Genomic DNA, 23,492 nt, shown 5'->3' with positions numbered 1-23,492 from the left:
CCCCAAGTGAAAGTGTCTAGCACTTTTGAGGGATATTCTATTGTTGGTTATGTTGTGACCAACCCTGACAAGGATTGTAGCCTCTGCCAACTAGAAACCCAATTTCTAACACCACCATAGCCAATATCACCAATAAAACCATCACCTTTATCATACCATATGCAAAACGTCTTATATCATTCATATGGCCCAAACTTATCTGGGGGCACTAGACTATTGCAAAATGCCAAAGCACTCCTTCTAGAACCAACAACCTTAAAAAGGAACACATTCTAGCACAATACTTTTCAGGAAGAACTACTAGAATACGTATTCCCACCTCTGAACATATGCTTGAAGGGGATCTTTAAATCAGAGCTGAAAGGCCATCTCCTTCAAAGACATTCTAGCTAACTTCTACTCTCCAGTTTTCACCTTCACAGCTCATTGATCATTGAGATTTACTGAACTACTTCCATTTCATTAGTCTCCAACCTGAAAATGGCACCACTCGACAACCTGTTCCGCACATTTTATTATTGATGCCACATATACTGTACTCCAATGTTATGGCCTTTTAATTTACTCACATCCTAGGATAATGTAACTCTGTGCCTTATATAACGATCTGCTATTATAATGTAGCAGCGTCTTCAGATTATGTAATTTTGTATTTAATGTAATGAGCCATGTTTATTGTACAGTGCTCTAAGACCCTTGGTTAATGTCTGGGCTATATAAAAATGCATAACTAAATAAATACATGTATTTACAACATTATCAAACAAGCAACAATGTGATAGCACATGGCATGCAAGCATTTTGTGTTAATATTACTAATATTTTATGTAGGTTCGAGTTGCGTACCTTGGTAAGCATATATAGACAAAGGGGGGACAAGAGGGCTTTTATTCAAGGAGGTCCAGCATACATGCCCAGTCAGTCATTTGAAAAAGAAAAAGTATGCGGTTCCTCAGAAAAGAGAAGTGAAGGGAAAGGAGAGACCGTGAGAAAGAGGAATTCCTCTATTCGGAACTAGGGTCCTCACACACCCAGCAAGCTAGGTGTCATGCTTCATCATATGGACCTGCTCCTCGTCGGGCCGGCGCTGCAATGCCCGACGGGCACCCTAAAAAGGGGCTCTTTGGCGGAGATCTTCAGTTCCTGGCCGTATGATGCAGTGTGTGTGAGAGGGACCTAGCAGTGTAGATGTGAGTGCAGGGAAGTGAATTAAAACAAGTTAGAGGGTCCAAAAAATAATTTTATTGGGAGTGGCTCTCTACCTGAATAAAAATGTGAAAACAGAATGGCAGCTAGCTGATGTTATGATTCAGCTTGGCTAGGCTCATCTGTGCTGGTCGACATGTTTCTTGCCAAGTGGTCCTAGTGATCCGTGGCAATTCCTCAGGACCTAAAAAAGCTGTCAAGAATCTACACCAGGCAGTACGTACAATAGTTACTTACTACCTGTTCAATGGGAACGGTCTCACCATATGCCTAGGGAAACCTAAAAGGAAAGGAGACTGTAAGTCAGGTATCCCAAGCAAAGGCAATGAGCGAAGTGAGTGATTACTGTACAGGTGTACGACACAAAGTGGTGCTAAACCCCAAAATGACTAGACGGTCCAATCTGAAGTCCTTAAACACCATGTGTCAATGTTTCTATACAGTGAGTGGTGGTGCTCCTATAGCTAGTGATTTAAAAAAATCAATTAAAAACAACTAAAACAGAAGGCTGGAAAGGTCGTGGTATCCTAATGGAAACTAGGATAAAGTGCCTAAAGGTATTACAAAGTTGCACTAATGGGAAACTCACCCAAGATGGTGTAGTACCATGCTCCTATCCGTGGCCGTGGCGCCACCTGGACACCAAGATTCTAGTGTTCTATTAGGAAACAAGGTAATGAGGGAAAACAACAGCACAACCGACAATAATTATCAGCAGAAATCGATTCAGAAGCCCACGTGTGTCCCTGTCACATGAGCTGCAGTGCCGTGATTCTCAGAGCACCGGAGGTAATCAATGGTCTAATAGCGCCACAGGGCGAACTTTAAAAGACAGAAGGAGATGCAGAAATTGCACATGCCAAGCCACTGAAGGTATCAGCCAAATGTAGCCGCGTGACCATGGAAACCAGGTATACAATCACACACACTCGCTCGCCCCTAATAGTGCGATACCGGCAAGTACGAGGCTGCCGTGTATGGTAGATAGGAACCACAGCCCCGCCTGCTCTCCCTGAGTGGCGAGCGAGATGCGAGAAACTGCATACAGTGAAAGACCCGAGTGGCTCACTAGTCAAAAGCGGAGGTAATTACCAAAATTAAGGCAAGCACTGGCAAAGTCGCGTCCACTTCGGATCTGTCAGTGCGACTGCGGGGATATGACCAGTGGCAGAAGTACCAACAGAAGTAGAAATCACAACGAAACAACTCACCTGATCAGTTGTTCACAAGCGGCCGCGCAGAAACGCTGCTATACTCACTCGGAGGTTGTTGCCAGTAGGGGGTATAAACCTACCCATGCGCCGCTCGACCCGGGAATACTGACGGCCGGTTAAGTGCCGTAACAGATATACCGACGGAATCGTTCAGCAGGGGGCGTGTCTAAAACCGGAAATGTAAAATAAGTGGACAGAGTCTCTCTATAGAGTGTCAAAAGCCGCGGCCATCTTGGAAAGGCCTCTGTACATAGTCGGATCTTAATAAACCCATTAGAATATGGGTATAAGGATTACATGCAAAGTGGCAAGAAACTATTATTGGAAAGTCCAAACTGGCGGCCATAGATAAGTGAATAGCGTGTCTAATATCGAATATGTGTAACATATAGATAGAGCCATATATTAAGGTGTCCAAAGTTGCGGCCATCTTGGAATGGTCTCAGGGCACAATCAAACCTAAGGTGACCCTGTGGATATGCGTTTAGCGATCACATGCAGAGAGTGGAGACTCTAGCAATGGGGTAGTAGAAATATATTGCGGTCAAAAATGAACCGGTGTAGGGGCAAATAAAATCAATAGACCCTGGGAAAATGGAGTCAATGGTTACTAAGTCATAGAGTGGATAGAGTATACCACTAATCACATGTAACACCGATTTATCTCTCAGTTAGCGCTGCCCACGGGATCTGATCATTCAAGCCTTCCCTGTCTGTCCTGAGACGGTGCACCCATCGCTGTTCAATCTTGAATAATGCTCTCTGTGTAATCCTGGGGTGTGTCTCAAGGATTAACCATCTTAGGGAGTCTGGTGTGTGGTTGTTCTCTTTACAGTGGGTATATAGTTTAGTAGTGATTCTTTGACATCTCACATTGCTCTTGTGCTCTGTAATGCGAGTTCTTACTGGTCGCATGGTCATGCCTACATATCTCTGTTCACAGGGGCAGGTGATCAGGTAAATGCATTGCGTGGTATTGCAATTAGTATGACGCTGTAGCCTCCATGTAAATGAGTCTGAGAGCACCACCTCTTTAGTCACCACAGTTTGATGACACACTGAACAGGAACCACACGGATAGTGTCCTCTCACTGGAGGGAGGCCCCAGAGGGTGTTTTGTACCTGGTGGTTAGTCTGTCTGGGTCTCGTGTTGATAAGAATATCCTTGAGGTTTTGTGTGCGTTTGAAAGCAAACCGCGGCGGCGGGATAGTGAGGTCACCCGCTGTGAGGATCCCCCAATGCTTCTTAATGATACCCTTGATGGTGGTGGAGTTGGGGGTGAATGAAGTGACACAGGTCAAGGTTTCTGTCTTATTCTTGATGTTAGGTTGTAGTAAGACTTCTCGTGGATTGTTACGAGCCCTCTTCAGTGAGTTTTTTACTTTGTGCTCGGGATAACCTCTCTGCCTCAGATTAGAGCTCAGTTGGTCAGCTTCAATTAGGTAATCGTTGGTGGTAGAGCAATTCCTCCTCAGGCGGAGAAATTGTCCAAAGGGTAAATTATCCCTAAGGGCCTTGGGGTGGTGGCTACTGTATAAGAGCAAACTATTCCTATCAGTAGGTTTTTTGTAAAGTGTGGTGCTAAGACCTGTGTCCCCTAATGTGACCATGAGATCCAAGAAAGGTACATTCGAGTCAGAGATAGTATGTGTAAATTTCAAGAATGGATTCTGGGCATTGATCCAATTGCAAAATGCTAGGCATGTCTGGAGATCTCCTTTCCAGAAGATCAAAATATCGTCAATAAAGCGCCTCCACAGGGTTAGATTACTGATGTAAGGGTTACTGGGGTGCCTGACGATCTCATCCTCAAAACTGGCCATGTAAATACAGGCCACACTAGGGGCAAAGGTACTACCCATCGATGTTCCCTGTGATTGGTGGAATAACTGTGCATTGTACTCGAAGTAATTCTCAGTTAAAGCCAATGTGGCGCACTCCATCACAAAAGAAATGGGAGTAGGTGACATCCATTCTTCTTTCATCAGGGCATTCTCGATAGCCACCAAGGTGGCACGTTGGGGGATATTTGTGTATAAAGCTTCCACATCCAACGTTACCAGGAGGTCGATATTACTGGTGTCATGTGTCTCCTCTATGATTTGTAAGATATCTGTGGTGTCACGGACGTAAGAAGGAGTTTTTTTGACCAGAGGTTGTAAGAAATGATCAACAAATCTCGAGAGGGGTTCCAGGAGGGAACCTATACCTGATACAATCGGTCGTCCCGGGACAGGTGTAGTGCCCTTATGTATCTTGGGCAGAGTGTAAAAGTATGGGGTCTTAGGCTCCCTGGTGTTAAGGAATTCAGCTTCCTTTTTACTGATCCAACCGTTACTCTCTGCTTCAAAAGTAATGGTCGCGATCCTGGTAGTAAGCCTCGGTGTGGGATCAGTGGAGATCGGCGTGTAGTACTTAGTGTTGTCAAGTTGGCGTCTACACTCTCTGTCATAGTCAACGGTATTCTGTATCACCGTCGCTCCTCCCTTGTCTGCCTGTTTGATGATAATACTATTATCATTGGCTAAGGTTTTAGCAGCTGACAATTCCGCACTGGACATGTTGTGGTAACATCCCCTAGTAGGAATTGCACCCAAGTCACGAAGCACAGCTTTCTCAAATGTGAGTACTTCAGGTGGCACCATGTTGTTAGTGGGGGTAAATCTAGACGGGTTACGTAAGCCCGTATCCATAGACTCGATGGCTGGCTGGTCTTGAAAGAAAGCCTTGAGGCGTATCTTTCTGAGGAATTCATGTATCTCACAATTGTCCCTAAAATTGTCAGTTCTCGGTGTAGGGACAAACCCGAGTCCCTTTGCGAGAACCGCCTCCCCCAAAGGACTCAGGGGTCTGTCTGAAAGGTTCACCACTAATTCTTTTTCCCTCTGTTCCTGCCCCTGGGTGCTGACTGGAATTGTTCCTGATCCTGCCACTGAACTCCTTTGGTTGGCCCTCTTTTTCGACCTCTTCCTCTGCCCCAACCTCTGTCTAAAAAAGGAGGGTTTCCAGGGGGATAGAATTGAGGCTGGCCATGTGGAAACATAGGGTACTGCCAGAAGGGAGGTTGTGGTGGACCCGTGAAGACCGGGGCATTATTGTAAACAGGGTAAGGTGATTGAAAACTTCTTTTCTGTTGATTCCCCCCCCAACTGTTGGAACTCGAGTCACTACCCGTTGAACCTCTTCTCGAATTGTCTGAATTCTCATCAGACGAGTAGCTATTCTTGGTTGCCTGGAAGTCTGCTCTTAAGTAGGGATAAATCTTCTCTTTATCAAACTTCTGAATGTCCTTCTGAAGTTTGTTGATCTTAAGTTTGAGTAAATACTCTTTGTTTTCAGCGATCTCATTGTTTATTTCCGCCAGTTTTGCCTTAAATGCGGTATTCTGGGTTGTGGATTTAAGTGCACTTTCTGCTGCCTGGATCCTCAATAACAGGGCGTCAGCTAATCTCTGGGCCGTGTTAATAATGAGAACCAAGAGATCTCTGGTGCACTTCCACGAGACTAAACTCCATTCCTTCTTAAAAGTCGGGTCTTCCAGGAAGAGCCTAGGGAAGACATTAATGATGAGTCCACTGGGTGCTATATTCGCCCTTAGATACTCCGTCATAAGGGCCCCATGTAATGAGATCTTAATCCACTCCCTTTTTAAAGCTGTAAGAGAAGTCCAGTCTTCTGTTTGTGACCCTGAGGCCACAGAACCCCCACTACCCAGAAGGGAGGGAGTCTTCCTTAAAATGTCAGCTACTGCTTCATCATTGAAGTTTCCATTAGGATACCACGACCTTTCCAGCCTTCTGTTTTAGTTGTTTTTAATTGATTTTTTAAAATCACTAGCTATAGGAGCACCACCACTCACTGTATAGAAACATTGACAAATGGTGTTTAAGGACTTCAGATTGGACCGTCTAGTCATTTTGGGGTTTAGCACCACTTTGTGTCGTACACCTGTACAGTAATCACTCACTTCGCTCATTGCCTTTGCTTGGGATACCTGACTTACAGTCTCCTTTCCTTTTAGGTTTCCCTAGGCATATGGTGAGACCGTTCCCATTGAACAGGTAGTAAGTAACTATTGTACGTACTGCCTGGTGTAGATTCTTGACAGCTTTTTTAGGTCCTGAGGAATTGCCACGGATCACTAGGACCACTTGGCAAGAAACATGTCGACCAGCACAGATGAGCCTAGCCAAGCTGAATCATAACATCAGCTAGCTGCCATTCTGTTTTCACATTTTTATTCAGGTAGAGAGCCACTCCCAATAAAATTATTTTTTGGACCCTCTAACTTGTTTTAATTCACTTCCCTGCACTCACATCTACACTGCTAGGTCCCTCTCACACACACTGCATCATACGGCCAGGAACTGAAGATCTCCGCCAAAGAGCCCCTTTTTAGGGTGCCCGTCGGGCATTGCAGCGCCGGCCCGACGAGGAGCAGGTCCATATGATGAAGCATGACACCTAGCTTGCTGGGTGTGTGAGGACCCTAGTTCCGAATAGAGGAATTCCTCTTTCTCACGGTCTCTCCTTTCCCTTCACTTCTCTTTTCTGAGGAACCGCATACTTTTTCTTTTTCAAAGTACCTTGGTAAGCAAACATGGCAATAATCCAGTTGGTGGACAAATTGGGAGGCAAGAATTCATGGAGGCAGATGTAGTAGCTATTCACACAGTTGTCCTGGAGTAGTTGAGTCCCAAGAAACTAAACATTTCAAATGTGGGATTTGTTTTTAAGATCCCCAATTAGCGTTTTGGCAGGCCCTTGTAAACAGATCCATCAGGTATGCCAGCAATGCCCTCACATTTTAAAAGCTGTTTAGACAATGTAATCATGCGTGTAAGAGAGGAGACCGGAAAGCAACATAACTTTGCCCTGCCACTCAAAAATAATAGCGAAGGGGACAGAGCCACAGGATCGCCACTGTCGGGCCCTTTGTATAGTAAAGTGAAGGATTAGAAACTAAGGAAGCCCCACAATGTTAGACAGTTTGACAATGACTGAGACCGAAGAAATGGTGATGTCCTCGTGCAGTTGGTCATTTTAATTGTGTTATTAGAGGCGGAGGGTCCAATTTGAGTATGGAGTAGAATTTATACTGCAGAGACTCTGTGCATCCACATTTGAGCATTGAGGCTGGTTGCAATCTTGAAAATCAACCATTGGATTTTGTATAAAAGGCTTTGTAAAGTCATTTGCACTGTGAATCAACTGCCGTCTCTATAGGCGGACTACCTAGAGTTCTATTTTAGCCAACGTTAATATTGTTTTTGGACTTCATATGGAAAGTAGTCCTTTTAACAATTTGGACCCGATATTGGGCAGTGCTTGTGGTATTACCAACTTAATGGTGCCTCTTCAACCCTCTTTGATACCAGCAACAGAAGCATGCTTCAAAGGACCAGTAGAGACATGATCTCTCTATTTTAGCAAGGCTAAATGTCTATTTAATACATTTGTATCTGTTTGAATATGTCGAAAACATACTTTAGAAGATCGAGAAAGAGCAAGTGACTTACCAGATTTACATTATGGCATATTCCTCACACTTCAAAGCAGCTTGTAACAGAGCATTTGGCCAGTATCTAGAAATCCTTTGCTTTGGAGCAACTATATTTTGACTTTTCCCAATTCATAGCAACAGCACAAACTGATGCTGGACAAGAGAGCCTCAACATGAACACTTTATGTTATGTAATGCAAAGTTTTATAGTGTATTATCACCCGTGACAGTATCCAGGTGCTTTGCATGTGTGTGAGGCTAACCTCAAGGAGACTTACTCAAAGAGCCAAGTCTTCAGCTTCTTGCAGAATTCAGGAAGAGATGAGGAGGCTCTAGTGTGGTGTGGGAGGTCATTAGGTGCGATGCCTGAGAAGTCTTGACCTCCTGATCTGCTTTTTTTGCATGCGAGAGACATGTACTAGGGAGAGTCCGGCTGAGTAAAAGTGTCTGCTAGGGAACTGCAAGCGGCGGTTCAAGTAGGCTGGGCCCATGTTGTGTAGTGCCTTTTATGTGTGAGTGAGGAGCTTGAACTATGTGTGGTTATGTATCAGAAGCAGTGAACTTCCCTCATTTGTGGTGAGACATCAGACCAACGTGTGAGATTGCGGACAAGTCTGGCTGTTGCATTCAGGATGGTCTGTAGTGTTTCTGCTGCTCATCTAATTTAAAATAACTTTATTTGATATTTTCAAGCAGTTGGAATAACAGTGGAACAGACCCTGCAAACCCCATAACCCAGCTGAGGCAACACGTCCCAGAACCCAGCTGAGGCAAAACGTCCTGCTCATCTAATTTAGAGATGAGCAGAACAACGGTAGTTTTGGAATACAATATACTTTAAATTTGCCAATACCTGCCTCCCCAGCCATTTCTTTAGCTTTTGGGACCTGGAATAATCTGAACTGTCGCATTTACATGCAAGACGAGAGAGTTGGTTAGTAGTTGTTTTGGCATCGATGACAAGGGCAATGGGTGGTACAAGCTGCAGTGGCCGCCTGATCAGAGCCCTGGCACTTAATATTTTACTAATTAAGCACTGGGTCATAAATGATCTAAAAATAGAATGCTAATATTTATGATGACAATATTTCCATTTTCATTATGAACTTAAAAACAACGAACTATGTAAATTCAGGTACGAAAAATGTGATTATACAAATTACTAGAATGTTCAAACAGATAATCGAAAACCACCATGGTCTGTTAAATTGATGAAAGCTCCCTTTTATCAACTGATTCAGGAAATTTTGGGTTGTCTAACTGACAACCCTATTGAGGCAAACACCTCGTACTTAAAGAATGAAAGAAACAGACTGCTCCCACTCAACACCTGTACTTTCATCCACCAATACTGAAACACTTGGGGATGCCTAAAAAAACCTTGCAGATGTAGCTAGCCAGGCTTCCAGGAGGACACAAACTCTTGGAGCTCCAGAGCAGGTTTCTTCATGGCTCCATTCATTGTTGGGCGGGGAGTCTAAGGTGGTAGAGAGAAAAAGGTGAAGGATACGTTTCTGCCTTTGCGGCTCGCACCTGATACTTTTATTTCAAGGTGACGCCCAGCGCCAATCGATTTGCTGTGTGGCCACTAACCCTGAGTATTTTACAAGACGGCGCCGACCTACTCTGTGGGCCACTATGACTTGAGTATTTTCTCAGAAGCAGAACATGTACAGGAGGGGCAAGTAGATTCCCCCTGCCAAAGTATATCCACAACTAACCGGGCCACAGTGCTGGGCCTTGGAATCATCAGGATTCAAAGTGAGGGCTGCTGCAGAGGAACTGATAGTTGTATGTCCAGTGAGTACCTAAAATCTGTGTAGAGGAACAATTTCCCTCTCCTGGCACTTTGTGCCTCATAATGCTGTCAAAGACAGATATGAAGAGGGGCACAAGAGATTAGTCAGAAATTTTCCACCCCAAAGTCGTCCAGATCGGTGGAAGATAGGGAGTGTGCGCACATCAACTTGGAGGACAGCGCTGGAGAGTGTGCTTCACAAAGGGAGGGACAGATCTTGGTTGCAATAAAGGATTTTCAGCGAACCGCTTCCAGTATTGAACAAAGAACCATCTTGATCGATGCCATAATGACATCTCTAGGCAAGAGACTATGCAGAAAAAGTCCTAATGAATACTGAGAAATACATAAAATATATTATATAATGGCTTAACTGAAAGTGGAGAACAACTTTAAGACTCAATGTTTCACTGAAATATTTTTCTTCACTTTAAATTTCTCTCAATTAAAATAATGACTATTTTTCGGTTATAAATATGGCAAAGTGTCTACTGACCACTGGGAGCTAGAGGTCTGCTGTTGTAAATTCAAAACTTTGAAATGGGAGAAAATTAAAATGAAGAGATAACTTAATCATTGTCAACTTTTCATTTCAATGTCTTCCATATAAAAGCATTCAGAAACATCATTTTGCTCCCATCCTCCTATATTCAGCTGAAAAGGACTTCCATTTAAAAGTTAAATACTTCAGTGATTTAGTTTTTCACCTCTGTGCTCCACCTGGGGATCAAATATCTGACTCCAGCACTGCTCCTTATCAGACCTTGCTATCTGCAGCCTGAAGATAATAGTGTAAAACAAACACAGCCTTCCCTTGACTTTAAAAGGAACATGTGACTCTGTTTATTTAAAAATGAACTCAAGGCTGTAAGCTACTCTGAAGGTGTCTACGAGTTACTAGTAGCTTGTGATTTATCAGCTGGAGACACCTGAACCAGAGGAACGGTGGTGGCCAACAACAGGCATGCGGTGAACCCACAGGTAGTGGGTATCCTGATATTTCTAGATTATAGCTAGGGTACCCAGAGGAGGCATCAGAAGCTTCAGACTATCAGGGAGTTAATTCAACTAGTACTTGATGCTTCCTTGTGGCATCTGGCAAAACTAAGGTTTGTCTTTGGGGGACATTATTACATCTTCACTCTGACAGAGATGGCAGAGGTCCTTCTTGAGGCCAGGCAGAGAGGTCACTAGCTAGAGAACAACATTTAGCATAAGTTGGTGTATCTGACTTTCCAGCAAGACTTGTTGCTAATACTGCATGATGTATTAACCCATATCTTGTAGCTGCGAGACGTTCGGGGGAGATTTGTAATGTGGATAGCTATTAGTGCCTACGTGATCCATCCTTCTCCACCCCAAAAAGTAGGTAGGGAGAAGAAATTAGCAGCTCCTTCTAGTTCCAGTATTGGTTTCTTTTCCTTATTAAGACTCCTGGTGGAAATAAAGTGGCTGTACACATGCTGACTTCCCAACTAAGGAGTGTTGAAACCTAAAAAAAGGTTTTCTTTGTAAGAGGCAATGCACTCTTTCCACATCAGTAGTTAAGTAGTATCAACAAATCAAACTCTTATAACCCTTCCGTACATATTCTTTTAAGAACTCGACAGCACTCAGTCTTAAAAAAAAAAAAATGGTCCGCCGGGGCTCCAAATTCATTAGACTTTGACTCCAACATTTGACCATAACACAATTGGACATGTTACAGGAATTAATAACAATGTGAACTTGGTGTCATTTTGCCATGGAGTATCGCAGCTGCTCTGAACTGTACAGAATAATATTTTATTTATTTATTTAATATAGAAAGTTTTCTATAGCGCGAACATGACCCCCGAGGGTATCAGAACGCTTTACAGTTTATACATCAGGAAGGATACATGAGGTAAAAAAAGAACAAAGTTAACAGTCTTGTAGAGCTGGGCGCCCTCTGGAGCCTTGGCAGCTAAGACTCAAACCTGCGAGGGTGTCCTCAGTCTCCTTGGAAGCTCCCTTTCTAAGGCAGAAATGTCTTCATCAATAGTGTTTCTTAAATTAAATTGCACCACATATGATGCAAACAAATTCTGCTGAGTCAGGAGACCATACTGGGCATACGTAAAAGATGTATACTATATATTCAATCTTGTAGCTTAGCAGCTGCATTAACTGGCACCAGATTTTACTAATTTCTGTATTAACTGTCAATTTGTGCATGCCATAAGAGAAAAAAAAGAGAAATCAAAAGTCTCTTTAATGCCCTTTGTCATATATTATCACTTTTATTTGAAGGTTTTCAACATCATGATGTTGAAAATCAACAGAAAGACTGCTGGATTTTGGCCCACTGTGCAGGCTCACCGCAAACCTTTTTACTTCACCCCTCTTGTTTTCTGAATTTGTTTTGTTGGCATTAGGACATGCTTGTGCTCATCCCTAAAACATGGCAAAATTGACCTACACCTGATTGGCACATTTAAATTACTTACAAGTCCCTAGTATATGGTATTTCACGTAACCAGGGCCTATAAATTAAATGCCAGTAGTGGGCCTGCAGCACTGCCACCCACTTTAAAACATGTTTAAGGCCGGCCACTGAAGGCTGCAGTGCAGCTTTAAACTGCCAATTTCTATTTTATGTTGCTCTATAGCATGTGTGTTTTACTCCAATATTTTACCACCGTGTTGGTATTTTAAACTGAAAAACTCAATAAAAACTGGTTTTAGAAAATAAAAAATATATATATCACAAGGCCTAAATCTTCCTTTTAAGATATATAAGTCAACCCTGAGGTAGTAACTAGACAATAGGCTGGGTGCATAGTATTTAATACAGTAGGACTCCTAAATTAATTTTCCACTATTCTATAGTTTACCTTTCCCATTCAGTATCATTGGCTTACCTTATTACATTTAATAAATGTTAACGTTTGATTGGGAACAGGTAAAAAATGTCATGTTTGTACTCAAATTAATTGTAAGTTAAAATCATCTTCAATGGTAAATTCGGATTTTAGATCCCAATTTTGAAAATGCCATTTCTAGAAAGTTGGCATTTTCTTGCCCAAACGTTTGAGGTCTTCTAGGAGTTTCCAGCTGCCTGGGCCTGTTATTGGTTCAGTTATTAACAATGCAAATTGGCTACTCGGAAGAGCCGCACTCTTCAAGATGTTTGCGCTTCCCAGATTCCTATATGCCTTGCAAAATACGCCAGTCCCCTTAACGTATTTCATGGCGATTGAAGCAGAGGTCAGTAACCTTCTATGGGTAGAGTGAGCCTTTGGTTTGCCCGGGAGAGTTTTATTGGACAACTGGTACGACAATGTAATGTATGAGACAATCCACCTAGAAATTGATTGTTTGGAAGTTGCACACCCAGTATTAATGGAACCATAGTTTACAAACAGGCGGTCTGATTTTCTTAACGGCTTTGTTTTGTCTAGGTAGAACTTCTGAACCCGCTTAAGGTCTAGCGAATGCAATGCCCTTTCTGGAGGGGTTGGAGGCTTAGGAAAATGGTCAGGAGAGTAATAGTCTGGTTAATATGAAAATCTGAGACCACTTTAGGTAGGAAACTCGGATGAGTTTTAAGGACCACCCTGTATGCATGAAAGATGAGATAAGGTTCTTTACAGCACAAAGCTTGTATCTCACTCACTCTGCGAACTGAGGTGATGGCCACTAAGAAAGTGGCTTTCTAATAGAGGTGCTGCAGAGAGGCCTTGTGAATCAGTTCAAAAAGGGGCCCGTTAACCTAGCAAGAACAATATTAAGTTCCCATGGAGGGGACGAGGATCTGATTGGTGGAAAGACCTTTTTTAACCCCTCAAGGAAGTCTTAACCTACAGGTAGCTGAAAGAAAGAGAACTGCGTAGGAGATTTTCTGTAGGCTGTAATAGCGGCTAGATGGACTTTTATAAAAAAAAAAAAACTGAGGGCCTGACTTGGCCAGGAACAATGAGTATGGTAAAATCACCTGCTCCTGACTCCGAATGGGATCATGGTAATTATTAGTACAACACAAGTAAAAATGCTTACACTTGAAAGTGTACGATTTTCTGGTGGAAGGTCTTCTTGCTTCCTTAAGTATGTTCATACAGGGCCAGATGTCCGACCATTGACTTTTGCGACTCACAAAAGTCAATGTACATCAGTGTCTGAGGCACTCTTTGCGATTCCCAATGGGGTCACAAACTGCATGCCTCATAAATATTAATGAGGCTGCCACAATTTGCGACCTCATTGGGAATTGCTGGCAATCCCAGGGATGGTGGCCTGCTGGGGTCAACAGACCATGTCTGGTACTGCTTTAAAAAAAGCAGTTTTTTTTTTTAAATGCAGCCCGTTTTCCTTAGAGGAAAACGGAATGCATTAAAAAAAAAAATATATATATATATATATATATATATATATATATATATATATATATATATATATATATATATATATATATATATATATATATATATATATATATATATATATATATATATATATATATATATATATATATATATATATATATATATATATATATATATATATATATATATATATATCAATGCTCAGGCTTGGGTCCAAAAGGCTTGAGGTGCACTCGAACATCAACTCGGGGCTCCAAGCACTAGCCCCCTTATCGGTGCAGATGGCGCCAACCAGCTCCCTTTCACAGTCAAACACCACTCTCGCCGACGCGTTTCGAAAATATCTTTTCTTCTTCCAGGGCTCGTGGTGAGGGAATAGGCACGTACCAGCAACTGTCTCTCTTTATGCAAAATAAGCGCGCCCTCTGATGGGCTGCTCTGGATGAGTCCGCGCTAGGCATCCTGGAGGTTGCAGTGCCAGATGCATTTCAATCCGTGCGTACATTATCTGTGGGTAAACAAAGAACGCTGAATGAGTTCTCAGCTGGCAAGCTTCACCTCAATCCATCATTGATGCTCCACATGCAGAGGCTGTAGTATACTGGCCCCCGTGGCCCCCATGGGTTACTGAGGTGGTGCACACTCGGCGGTTATGGCCACCGCCAAATATCAATGCTCAGGCTTGGGTCCAAAAGGCTTGAGGTGCACTCGAACATCAACTCGGGGCTCCAAGCACTAGCCCCCTTATCGGTGCAGATGGCGCCAACCAGCTCCCTTTCACAGTCAAACACCACTCTCGCCGACGCGTTTCGAAAATATCTTTTCTTCTTCCAGGGCTCGTGGTGAGGGAATAGGCACGTACCAGCAACTGTCTCTCTTTATGCAAAATAAGCGCGCCCTCTGATGGGCTGCTCTGGATGAGTCCGCGCTAGGCATCCTGGAGGTTGCAGTGCCAGATGCATTTCAATCCGTGCGTACATTATCTGTGGGTAAACAAAGAACGCTGAATGAGTTCTCAGCTGGCAAGCGTCACCTCAATCCAACATTGATGCTCCACATGCAGAGGCTGTAGTATACTGGCCCCCGTGGCCCCCATGGGTTACTGAGGTGGTGCACACTCGGCGGTTATGGCCACCGCCAAATATCAATGCTCAGGCTTGGGTCCAAAAGGCTTGAGGTGCACTCGAACATCAACTCGGGGCTCCAAGCACTAGCCCCCTTATCGGTGCAGATGGCGCCAACCAGCTCCCTTTCACAGTCAAACACCACTCTCGCCGACGCGTTTCGAAAATATCTTTTCTTCTTCCAGGGCTCGTGGTGAGGGAATAGGCACGTACCAGCAACTGTCTCTCTTTATGCAAAATAAGCGCGCCCTCTGATGGGCTGCTCTGGATGTATTTAAGCAGCCTATAGGGGGCGCGCAATTAAAGAAAGTTCTCACCTGTGATTCTGGACTGTGCGTGTTCCTTTCCACGAACAGCCTCTGAGGAAGATATTGAAACGCGTCAGGCAGTGTGGTTAGGCTGTCTAAGGTATCGGAAGTCTGAGGTTCCTGACCAAAGAGTGAGCTGCTGCTTGAGGCTCGTGTCTGCGCTCGAGTGCCTCTCACTGTGTTGGTACAAGCCTGAGCTGGATATATATATATATATATAACTTTCCATTTTCATTTTTTAAGGGCAGGCAGTGGTCCCTGCGACACCACTGCCTGCCCTTAAAAAATGTTTGCGCATGCATTCCCAAGGGGAAGGGGTCGCCCGGGGACCCCTTCCTGCTTGAGAGTGCTTGAGAGTGCTTTACCACCCTTCTCAGAAGGGTGGTAAACTGCGAGTGTTTTGCAACTGCAATTGCAGTTGCAAAACATACTTTCATAGCTGTTGGGGTCACTATTAGGAAGGGAACGCCCCTGCTTAATAGCGAGTCGCTAAACACTATTTTGCGAGTCACAAACTATTTGCGACTCACAAAATAGGGTTAGTACATGGCCTCCAGGATTTTTGCATGCGCAAACGGGTCTAAAACCCATTTGCTCATGGAAAGATCCATCATACATCTGGCTCACAGTCTGTAGAAAAATCTAAATGTCTGTACTGGGAGTCCTCAGGAGCCATGCCGTCAATCGTAGCGATGAGCGGTTGGGGTGGAATACCTTACCCCCGTTCTTGGATAGCAAGTCTGGTCGGCATAGTAACCTCCTGTGCGGGAGTTCCGATAGTTGAAGCAGATCCGGGTACCACCACTGGCAAGGCCACTCTGGTGCGATCAGCATCATTCTGGTCTTGGCCCTGTAGAACTTGTTGATCACCAGAGGAATGAGCAGAATTGGAGGAAAAGCGTAAAGTAATGTCTGCGACCATTTTATCAAAAGCGCGTTCCCTCTTGAACCTGGTTGGTGAAACCTGGATGCGAAGACAGGGCATTTTGCGTTTGCTGCATCTGCAAACAGGCTGATATCTGGAACTCCCCATCGGCGGAAGATGTCCTGTGCGACATAATTGTTTAGCACCCAGTCGTGAGTTTCGACAATGTCCTGACTTAGAGAGTCTGCCTGAACGTTGAGAGTGCCTGGGAGATGAATTGCAGAAGTGGTCAGATTTCTTGCGAGAAGGCATCTCTCGATGGTCTGAGCCCCCTGTGAGAGGGGTCTTGAAGTGGTTCCCCCCTGTTTGTTCAGATAATAAACAGTTGTGGTGTTGTCCGTCTGAATCAACAGAGAATGTGTGTGGAAAGAAAGGAACAGAGACTTGAGTGCAAGATGTAGCGCTCTCAGTTCTAGTAGGTTGATGTGGTATCCCTGCTCTGTCTCTGACCAGAGTCCTTGTACTGAAGAGGCCCCATAGGAGCCCCCCCAACCCGTGACAATTGTTTGACTGGGAAGGTCCTGATGAAAAGGAACTTCTTTGAGAAGACGCGATTGTTTCATCCACCATCTGATTGAATCCTTGTCTGACTGAGGAGAATCACCAAGTCTTCCCAGCGACCTGATACTTGTGACCACTGGTCCTCCATAGGTTGTTGCAGAGGATGCATTTGCAGTCTGGCATGTGGGACGATGAAGATGTAGGATGCCATCGAGCCCAGAAGTGAGGACACTTGCCTGACCGTGGGATGGCCATAACAGGGGATATTGCAGCACTTGTCGTGTACTGAGGATAACCTCTCCTCCGAAGGACACATGCTTGCACTTACGGTATCCAGTGATGCGCCCAGGTAATGGATCTTTTGAGTTGGATTGAAGATCGACTTGTTGTAATTGACTTGTAGGCCCAGATTGCTGAGCACTTTTATACAGTAGGAGAGATGACTCTGAAGCAGAGCGGATGAAGAGCTTTTCAGCAACCAGTCGTCCAGGTATGGATAGACAAATGTATTTTATTTGCGCAGACAAGCCGCTACTACTGCCATGCATTTCGAGAACATGTGGGGCTGACTTGAGCTCAAACGGGAGGACTTTGAACTGGAAATGTCAAAACGCTACTTGAAAATGCAGGAATTTCCGATGCTTTCTGGAAATTGGCAAGTGGAAATAAGCATCCTGCAGGTCTATGAAGCACATCCAGTCTCATTGGTGTAACGGTGGGAAAACCTGGTGCAGTGCCAACATCCGAAATTTCTCTTTGTGTATGAACTTGTTCAAAAGCATCAGGTCGAGTATTGGTCTGTACTCTTGGATCGGACCACTTTTGTGTACCAGAAAGTAGTGGGAATAAAGTCCATGTCCTTGCTGCGGAGAAGGAACTACTTCTATAGTGTCTTTCTTTAGTAGGGTTGACACTTCCTCTCGTAACAAGTGGTGACATTGAACACACTTTCTCCGAGGTGAAACTGATGGAGGTGGGGATTTGAATCTGAGCAAGTAGCCATTCTCTACAATATGGAGTACCCACTTGTCTTTTGTGATTCTTCTCCACTCGTCTGGGTGAAAAACAATACATTCCCCCACTGGAGTGGGTAACATTGCTCAGCAGGTTGTTTCGTTGAGGAAGGTGTCTGTCTTGTAGCTCTCCTTCCCCTACCCGGTCTGCGCTGATGGTAATGCGACCTGGATTGTTGCTGTTGCATAGACCTGTGAGGGGCATGAAATCTCGGTTGAAAAAACCGACAGTCGTATGGTCGGTATCTGCTTCTAAAGTCTTTCCGCTTCTCCAGGCTGACCGCTTTTATAGTGTCCAATACCGTTTCCATTTTGGATACCTCATCATCAGCATGAGTGCCAAAAAAGGACACGCTGTGGAAGTGGATTATTAAAAACCCACTAGGGCAAGGTCACCCTTTAGTCCACGGGTTCTTAACTAGTCAGGAAGAAGCGACACTGGAACGAAGTACAAACCATAGGTCATGTAATTATCATTCATGAATGGAGCTCCGTCCGACAAGCACCATAGAGATACTAAAGGAGAGAGCACCCCGAACGATGGTTTTTATAGCAAAGATCACAAACAAGGGACGCCCAGAGGTAAATAGAGCTTTGGGAAGAACACACAAATGAAACAATCAGTAAGAATCAACAGCCTTGGTGCCTTGTGTAAGTGCGTTGTCAAGGATAGAGCCAGGCTGAAAGCAGAGCAGGGGTGAGAAATGGATGAGGCATAGCTTAATCATAAAACGAGAGAATCAGATTTTACATTTTAACAGCGCTGTTAAAAGGAAGATTCATAATCCTTCTCTGAACTTCCGGTTTGAGGCCAGTGAGACACAACCAGGCCGAGCGTCTAGCACAAATCTCATGGGAGTAACCATGTGCAGCCAAACCCGATGCATCCGCAGATGAGCTAATAAATCGGTTTGCAACCAGACCACCTTCATGCAAGATTTCATGAAAGTCCTGCTGGTATTCTTTGGGCAGCTTCTCTGTGAACCTAGATAAAGAGTCCCACAGAGATCTGTCGCACCTGCCAAGAAGTGCTGAGGCACTAGCCACTTTCATGAAGAATGCTGATGTACTGCACATTCTTTTCCCCAGAGAGTGCAAGTGTTTACTCTCCTTCTCAGGAGGGACTGTAGAGGATTTTGCTCCAGGATGTGTAATCCTGGCTGCTGCCACTATCACAGTGTCCGGTGGAGGATCTGGCCGTAGGAACAGTGGATCCTGGTCAGGTGCCTTGTACTTTTTGGAGATACATGGAGGGGCAGCCCCAACTACAGCTGGAGTTTAAAAAGTCTGCAGCGCTGGTTCAAGCAGACCATGAACTAAAGGGAGAAAGGGTCTTGCAGAGGACCAATGGTGTAAAGTCTTGAATATAACTGATGCCGAAGTAGCCGGCACAGGCATGTCAAAATTCAACTTGTTGCACCCCTGCGGGGGACTTCATTAAAAGTGACCATGTCATCAATAGGAGACACTCTGGCTGGGGAAGTAGCAGAAAGGGTTGATGAATAGTCGCTTACAGATGACCATGAGGATGTAGACAATTATGGAGACCTTTGCCTACTTGTTTTCGATTTGGCTCAGATCTAGACCACCAAAGAGGTTTTCTGGAACGGGATTGGCGAGCTGGAGGAGACCTAGCTCTCCTTGGTGACCATCATGGAGACATTCCTGTGGATTTAGCTAGTAGAGGAGCAGGAGCTGGTGGGAGAATATGTTTGAGAGTAGTGCGAAGCAGGACTTCTGGGTGGAACCCTCCGATGACGGACACTCTGTAGCTATCTTGGCGAAAGATCAACAGGAGGTGTCTGTTTTCCTGCAACCGGTAATTCCTCCAGCGCAATTTGCACTATATTGATGCCTAGAAAAAAAGATGCTTTCTTCGACGTTGACCTATGGACCTCGACGTCGATCTTGGCTTTCCTAATACTTCCACTGAAGATGAGGGAGGTCCCGGCGACGTGATGTCAGTCGCCGTCCAAAGATTTTCTTCTCTCGACGTAGAACTGCAGCCGGAGACACTGACTGTGCCGCTCTCGAAGTCGACCGCATCTGTGACTGTGGCGGGGCCCTCGACGTTGAAATTCTCGATGCTGGCCGTGCTTGCTGTGACGGAGGCAGAGATCAGGATATCCACCGGCACCTCGAGGTCGATGGGAATTTCTTCAACGGCGACCCAGATTTTGGCGTTGATGTATACTTCTCCGGTGTAACATACTTCGAGCCAGAAGTAGAATGCCTCAACTTGCGTTTTGACGGCGGTGGCTCTGAACGCCTCAACGGCGATCTGTCTCTTGATGTTGTAGCATGCCTTGTCTGCTTTTCCGACATTGATCTCGACGCTGAGGGGGGTTAACAGTCAGAGATCTGCTTCCTTTTTGATGCTGGAGAAGCAGAATGACGTTGTTTCTTTTCAGGTCTGCGTCGTTCCCAAGAGGAGTGCTCTTTAAAAGCATGACTGCTTTTAAGGCCACTTCTACAAGGTCCTTTTCCTCTCTCCAGTAAGGCATGCAGCTTTATCTTCTCACTGCCCCCAAGTGTTCTTTTAGAAAACTGCTGGCAATAACAACACTTCTCTGGATTGTGCGAGGATGGTAAACACACAATACAGAGTGTGGGTCCGACTGCCATTTTCTTACACCAGGAGGTACATTTGTTGAATAAAGCTGGCATTTCTGACAGAAAAAATTGGTACAATTGTCAGAAAACCACTAGAAAAAGCTGCCAGCGGTCAAAAAATGTTGAATGATGAAGAATCTTTTTTTCAGGAAACCAATTTCTGTCTACAACAATCAAAAAATGACAAGCTCAGTGCTCCAGGATCCTCACAGAAGGAGCCGGAAAAAAGAACGGACCTGTCACCTGTGGTGCATGATGGGAGCAGGGAGCTCCTGGAGGTCTTAAAGGCACGGTGCAAGATTGTTACTAATGTACTTTTCTTTATGCAGCCTATGGGCTAATTGCCTGCTAACTTGCCTTTTTCTTTGAAAATAAAAGGCTGCTAGGAACACTAGAGGATTGCATGTTCTTTGTTACAGAAATGCTATATAAGGTTATTTTATTTTAAATTAAAAATCCAATGCAGTTTTGGCATATTAGCCTGTTTAAATGACGTTAGGCTGCTTGTTTATGTATAAACATGCATATATGTATGTTTTGAGGTACTGAGTACACGTTTATTTGGCTGAACATACATATATAAACAACAAAATTGAAACAGCAAGACAGTGGAGCAGCTGCATCTCCCTCAGCGTATCCCCACTGTTAGTCCAAAGTACAACATTTTGAACTGTTTGCATATAGAAGAGACACTGCAGCTGCAACTGGGGCTTACTAAGGCACTGTTGCAGTATCACTAAATAAGGTGACATTGAACATGACTCTGGATTTTTGAGGGATTGGGTACATGAAAGGAGGAGCCATCAATCTGAATAACCACAGTGTTGGCCCTGACGTTAATAACCACAGAGGATTACAACTAACAATACGCCCAGATGAAGTCCACAGGTGTTGGACGAAACGCGTTGGCTGTTTTTACAATAACCATGTGAAGAATAAAGAATATCTTGGCTACTAACTGACTGAATGGACTACATCACTTTGGAAGGTATTTCATGGTGATGCACTTCACAGTTGTGAATACATATATGTATGTATGTATTTTTGTATATGCTCCGGGGTCCCCACACGTAGGTGGGACTATTCAGTGCTTATGACTATTGATGAGTATCCCCTAGAAAATAGAAAAAAGAACCTCTTGTTCTGAACTACTGGGCAATTGGCTGACCTCCTGCTCTGAGCAACACTGACACAAAAGCACCAGAGGCCTCCTTGCAACTGTCCAGCTGACCTGCTGCAACTTGACTAGCCTGAGCCCTTCTGGCCTCTGCTAGTATGAGTCCATGATCCCCAAGAGGTGTTTCCCCAGGTCCTGGACTCCTGGCTGGCATCAGAGGGCAATCCTCTAGAAGGAAAGGAAATAATCTGAAGTTCTGGACTCTTTGTGCCAGACTTTTCAAAGGTAACTTTTTTGGCGGGGCTAACCTGGTCTCTAAATACGGCCCGTCCTCCATTGAGGTTGTTCAGAACTTGTGACTTTCCCCTGGTCTAGCACCACCAGATAAGTGAGAGTATCACTTTCTGCTTTTAGGGGCTATACCTACCAACATTGTTTAATAGCATATGTCCAATTCTACTGATTTGAGGTTAGTCTTTTTTTTTTTTTAATGTACTCTAGTTTTCTAAATTGATTTGGGAGTTTTCTTGTGCTGTGTTTTCACTTTCATACTGTTTGTGTACTGCATAAATACTTTACACTGTACCTCTAAGTTCAAACTGAATGCTTTTGTGCCAAGCTACGAGAGGGTTAAGCATGGGTTAATTTAGTGGCTTTTGTGGTTCACCCCAACAAGGATTGTGGTTGTTGATTTAATAGGGTTTACATCTCTATCGATCAATAACCCATTTTCTTATAAAGATCATGTCCCTCAGGGAATCTCTACAGAGGCTCCCAAAATACACTTTAAATAATGTCGAAAATTCTCTGGTTAACCTTTGTGTCAGGCAAGGACATATGCTAGAAAGCGTAGCTAAAAAACGTGTTGAATGGTGTTTATTACATAACTGTCACTGCTCTAACAAAGCGAGCCAATCGTGGGAAACAGAGTATTGGCTAAGGCACGGACAAAAAACATGGATGTTATGCACACGAATAAATAAGCAATTAAGCTATATATAATTTTGAGTAAAGACTACCTTAAAAAAAGTGAAAATGGACATTAATGTGACCGAATTTTTATTTTTCATCTTATGGCACGACACAATCTACTGTTAATACATAAGTTGAGTTGTGCAGAATTTGGTAACACTCCACAACAAAAGAGTGCACTTACAGTTACACGCAGGTCTATAAATGGTTGTTGCATGTCTTGACTTATGCATGCATCCATACAACCACAGGGAACAATATGACAGGTAGATCTCAGAGCAGAAATACAGGGGTCCAGTTGCAGAAATATACAAGAACTGTATCTGTAAAGTAACACCAGCCACTTTGCGAGGTTAACCATTTCAATTTCTCACTTCTTAGTTCATGACAGTATTTGAAAGAAAATCTTCAAATAGGATTTATAAGCCAACGACATGCTTCAAGAAAGAACAGTTGATGAACAAGGGAAAATAAGCTAAGCACTACCAAATTTTTGTTTTCAAACACGCACACTACCAATCTTAAACAGTTAGGACTATTGTGATACAGAGTATTTGAAGAGCGTATAAAAACCGAATTGTCATCTTACCTTATTAGTGTCATTAATTGCTCTGCTAATGGACACATAGTGCTTTATCTTCCTGCAAAATAAAAGAGCATGTTACTTTCAAATCGAAAGCAATTTGACACATTGACTACACAATATAAGAAATACTTTCACTACATGGGATTATACTAATTTGTAACCCACATTCTCCATGGCGCAACACCCAGATGCAGAATGCCTTTAATTGTCTAAATGCGGCTGAGATGTTCACGACATCTGCACAACCGCGGATGACTGCAATGTCTTG

At 43.9% G+C, this 23,492-nt stretch overlaps 1 protein-coding gene across 6 annotated transcripts in view; it reads right to left on the bottom strand.

Moving 5' to 3' along the window:
• Positions 1-23,492, bottom strand: part of PDE8A (phosphodiesterase 8A) — a 2,267,087-nt gene that overhangs the window by 784,303 nt on the left and 1,459,292 nt on the right. For all 6 annotated transcript variants that reach the window (XM_085644266.1, XM_085644269.1, XM_085644268.1 and 3 more), the window contains exon 10: positions 23,228-23,279. In XM_085644266.1, the coding sequence (XP_085500392.1) occupies positions 23,228-23,279 (52 nt within the window). The remainder of the gene's footprint in view (positions 1-23,227; positions 23,280-23,492) is intronic.

This window comes from Triturus cristatus, chromosome 3_1 (genome assembly GCF_964204655.1).
Source record: "Triturus cristatus chromosome 3_1, aTriCri1.1, whole genome shotgun sequence".
NCBI classification, from domain to species: Eukaryota; Metazoa; Chordata; class Amphibia; order Caudata; family Salamandridae; genus Triturus; species Triturus cristatus.
This window is presented reverse-complemented; position numbering and strand designations above follow the sequence as displayed.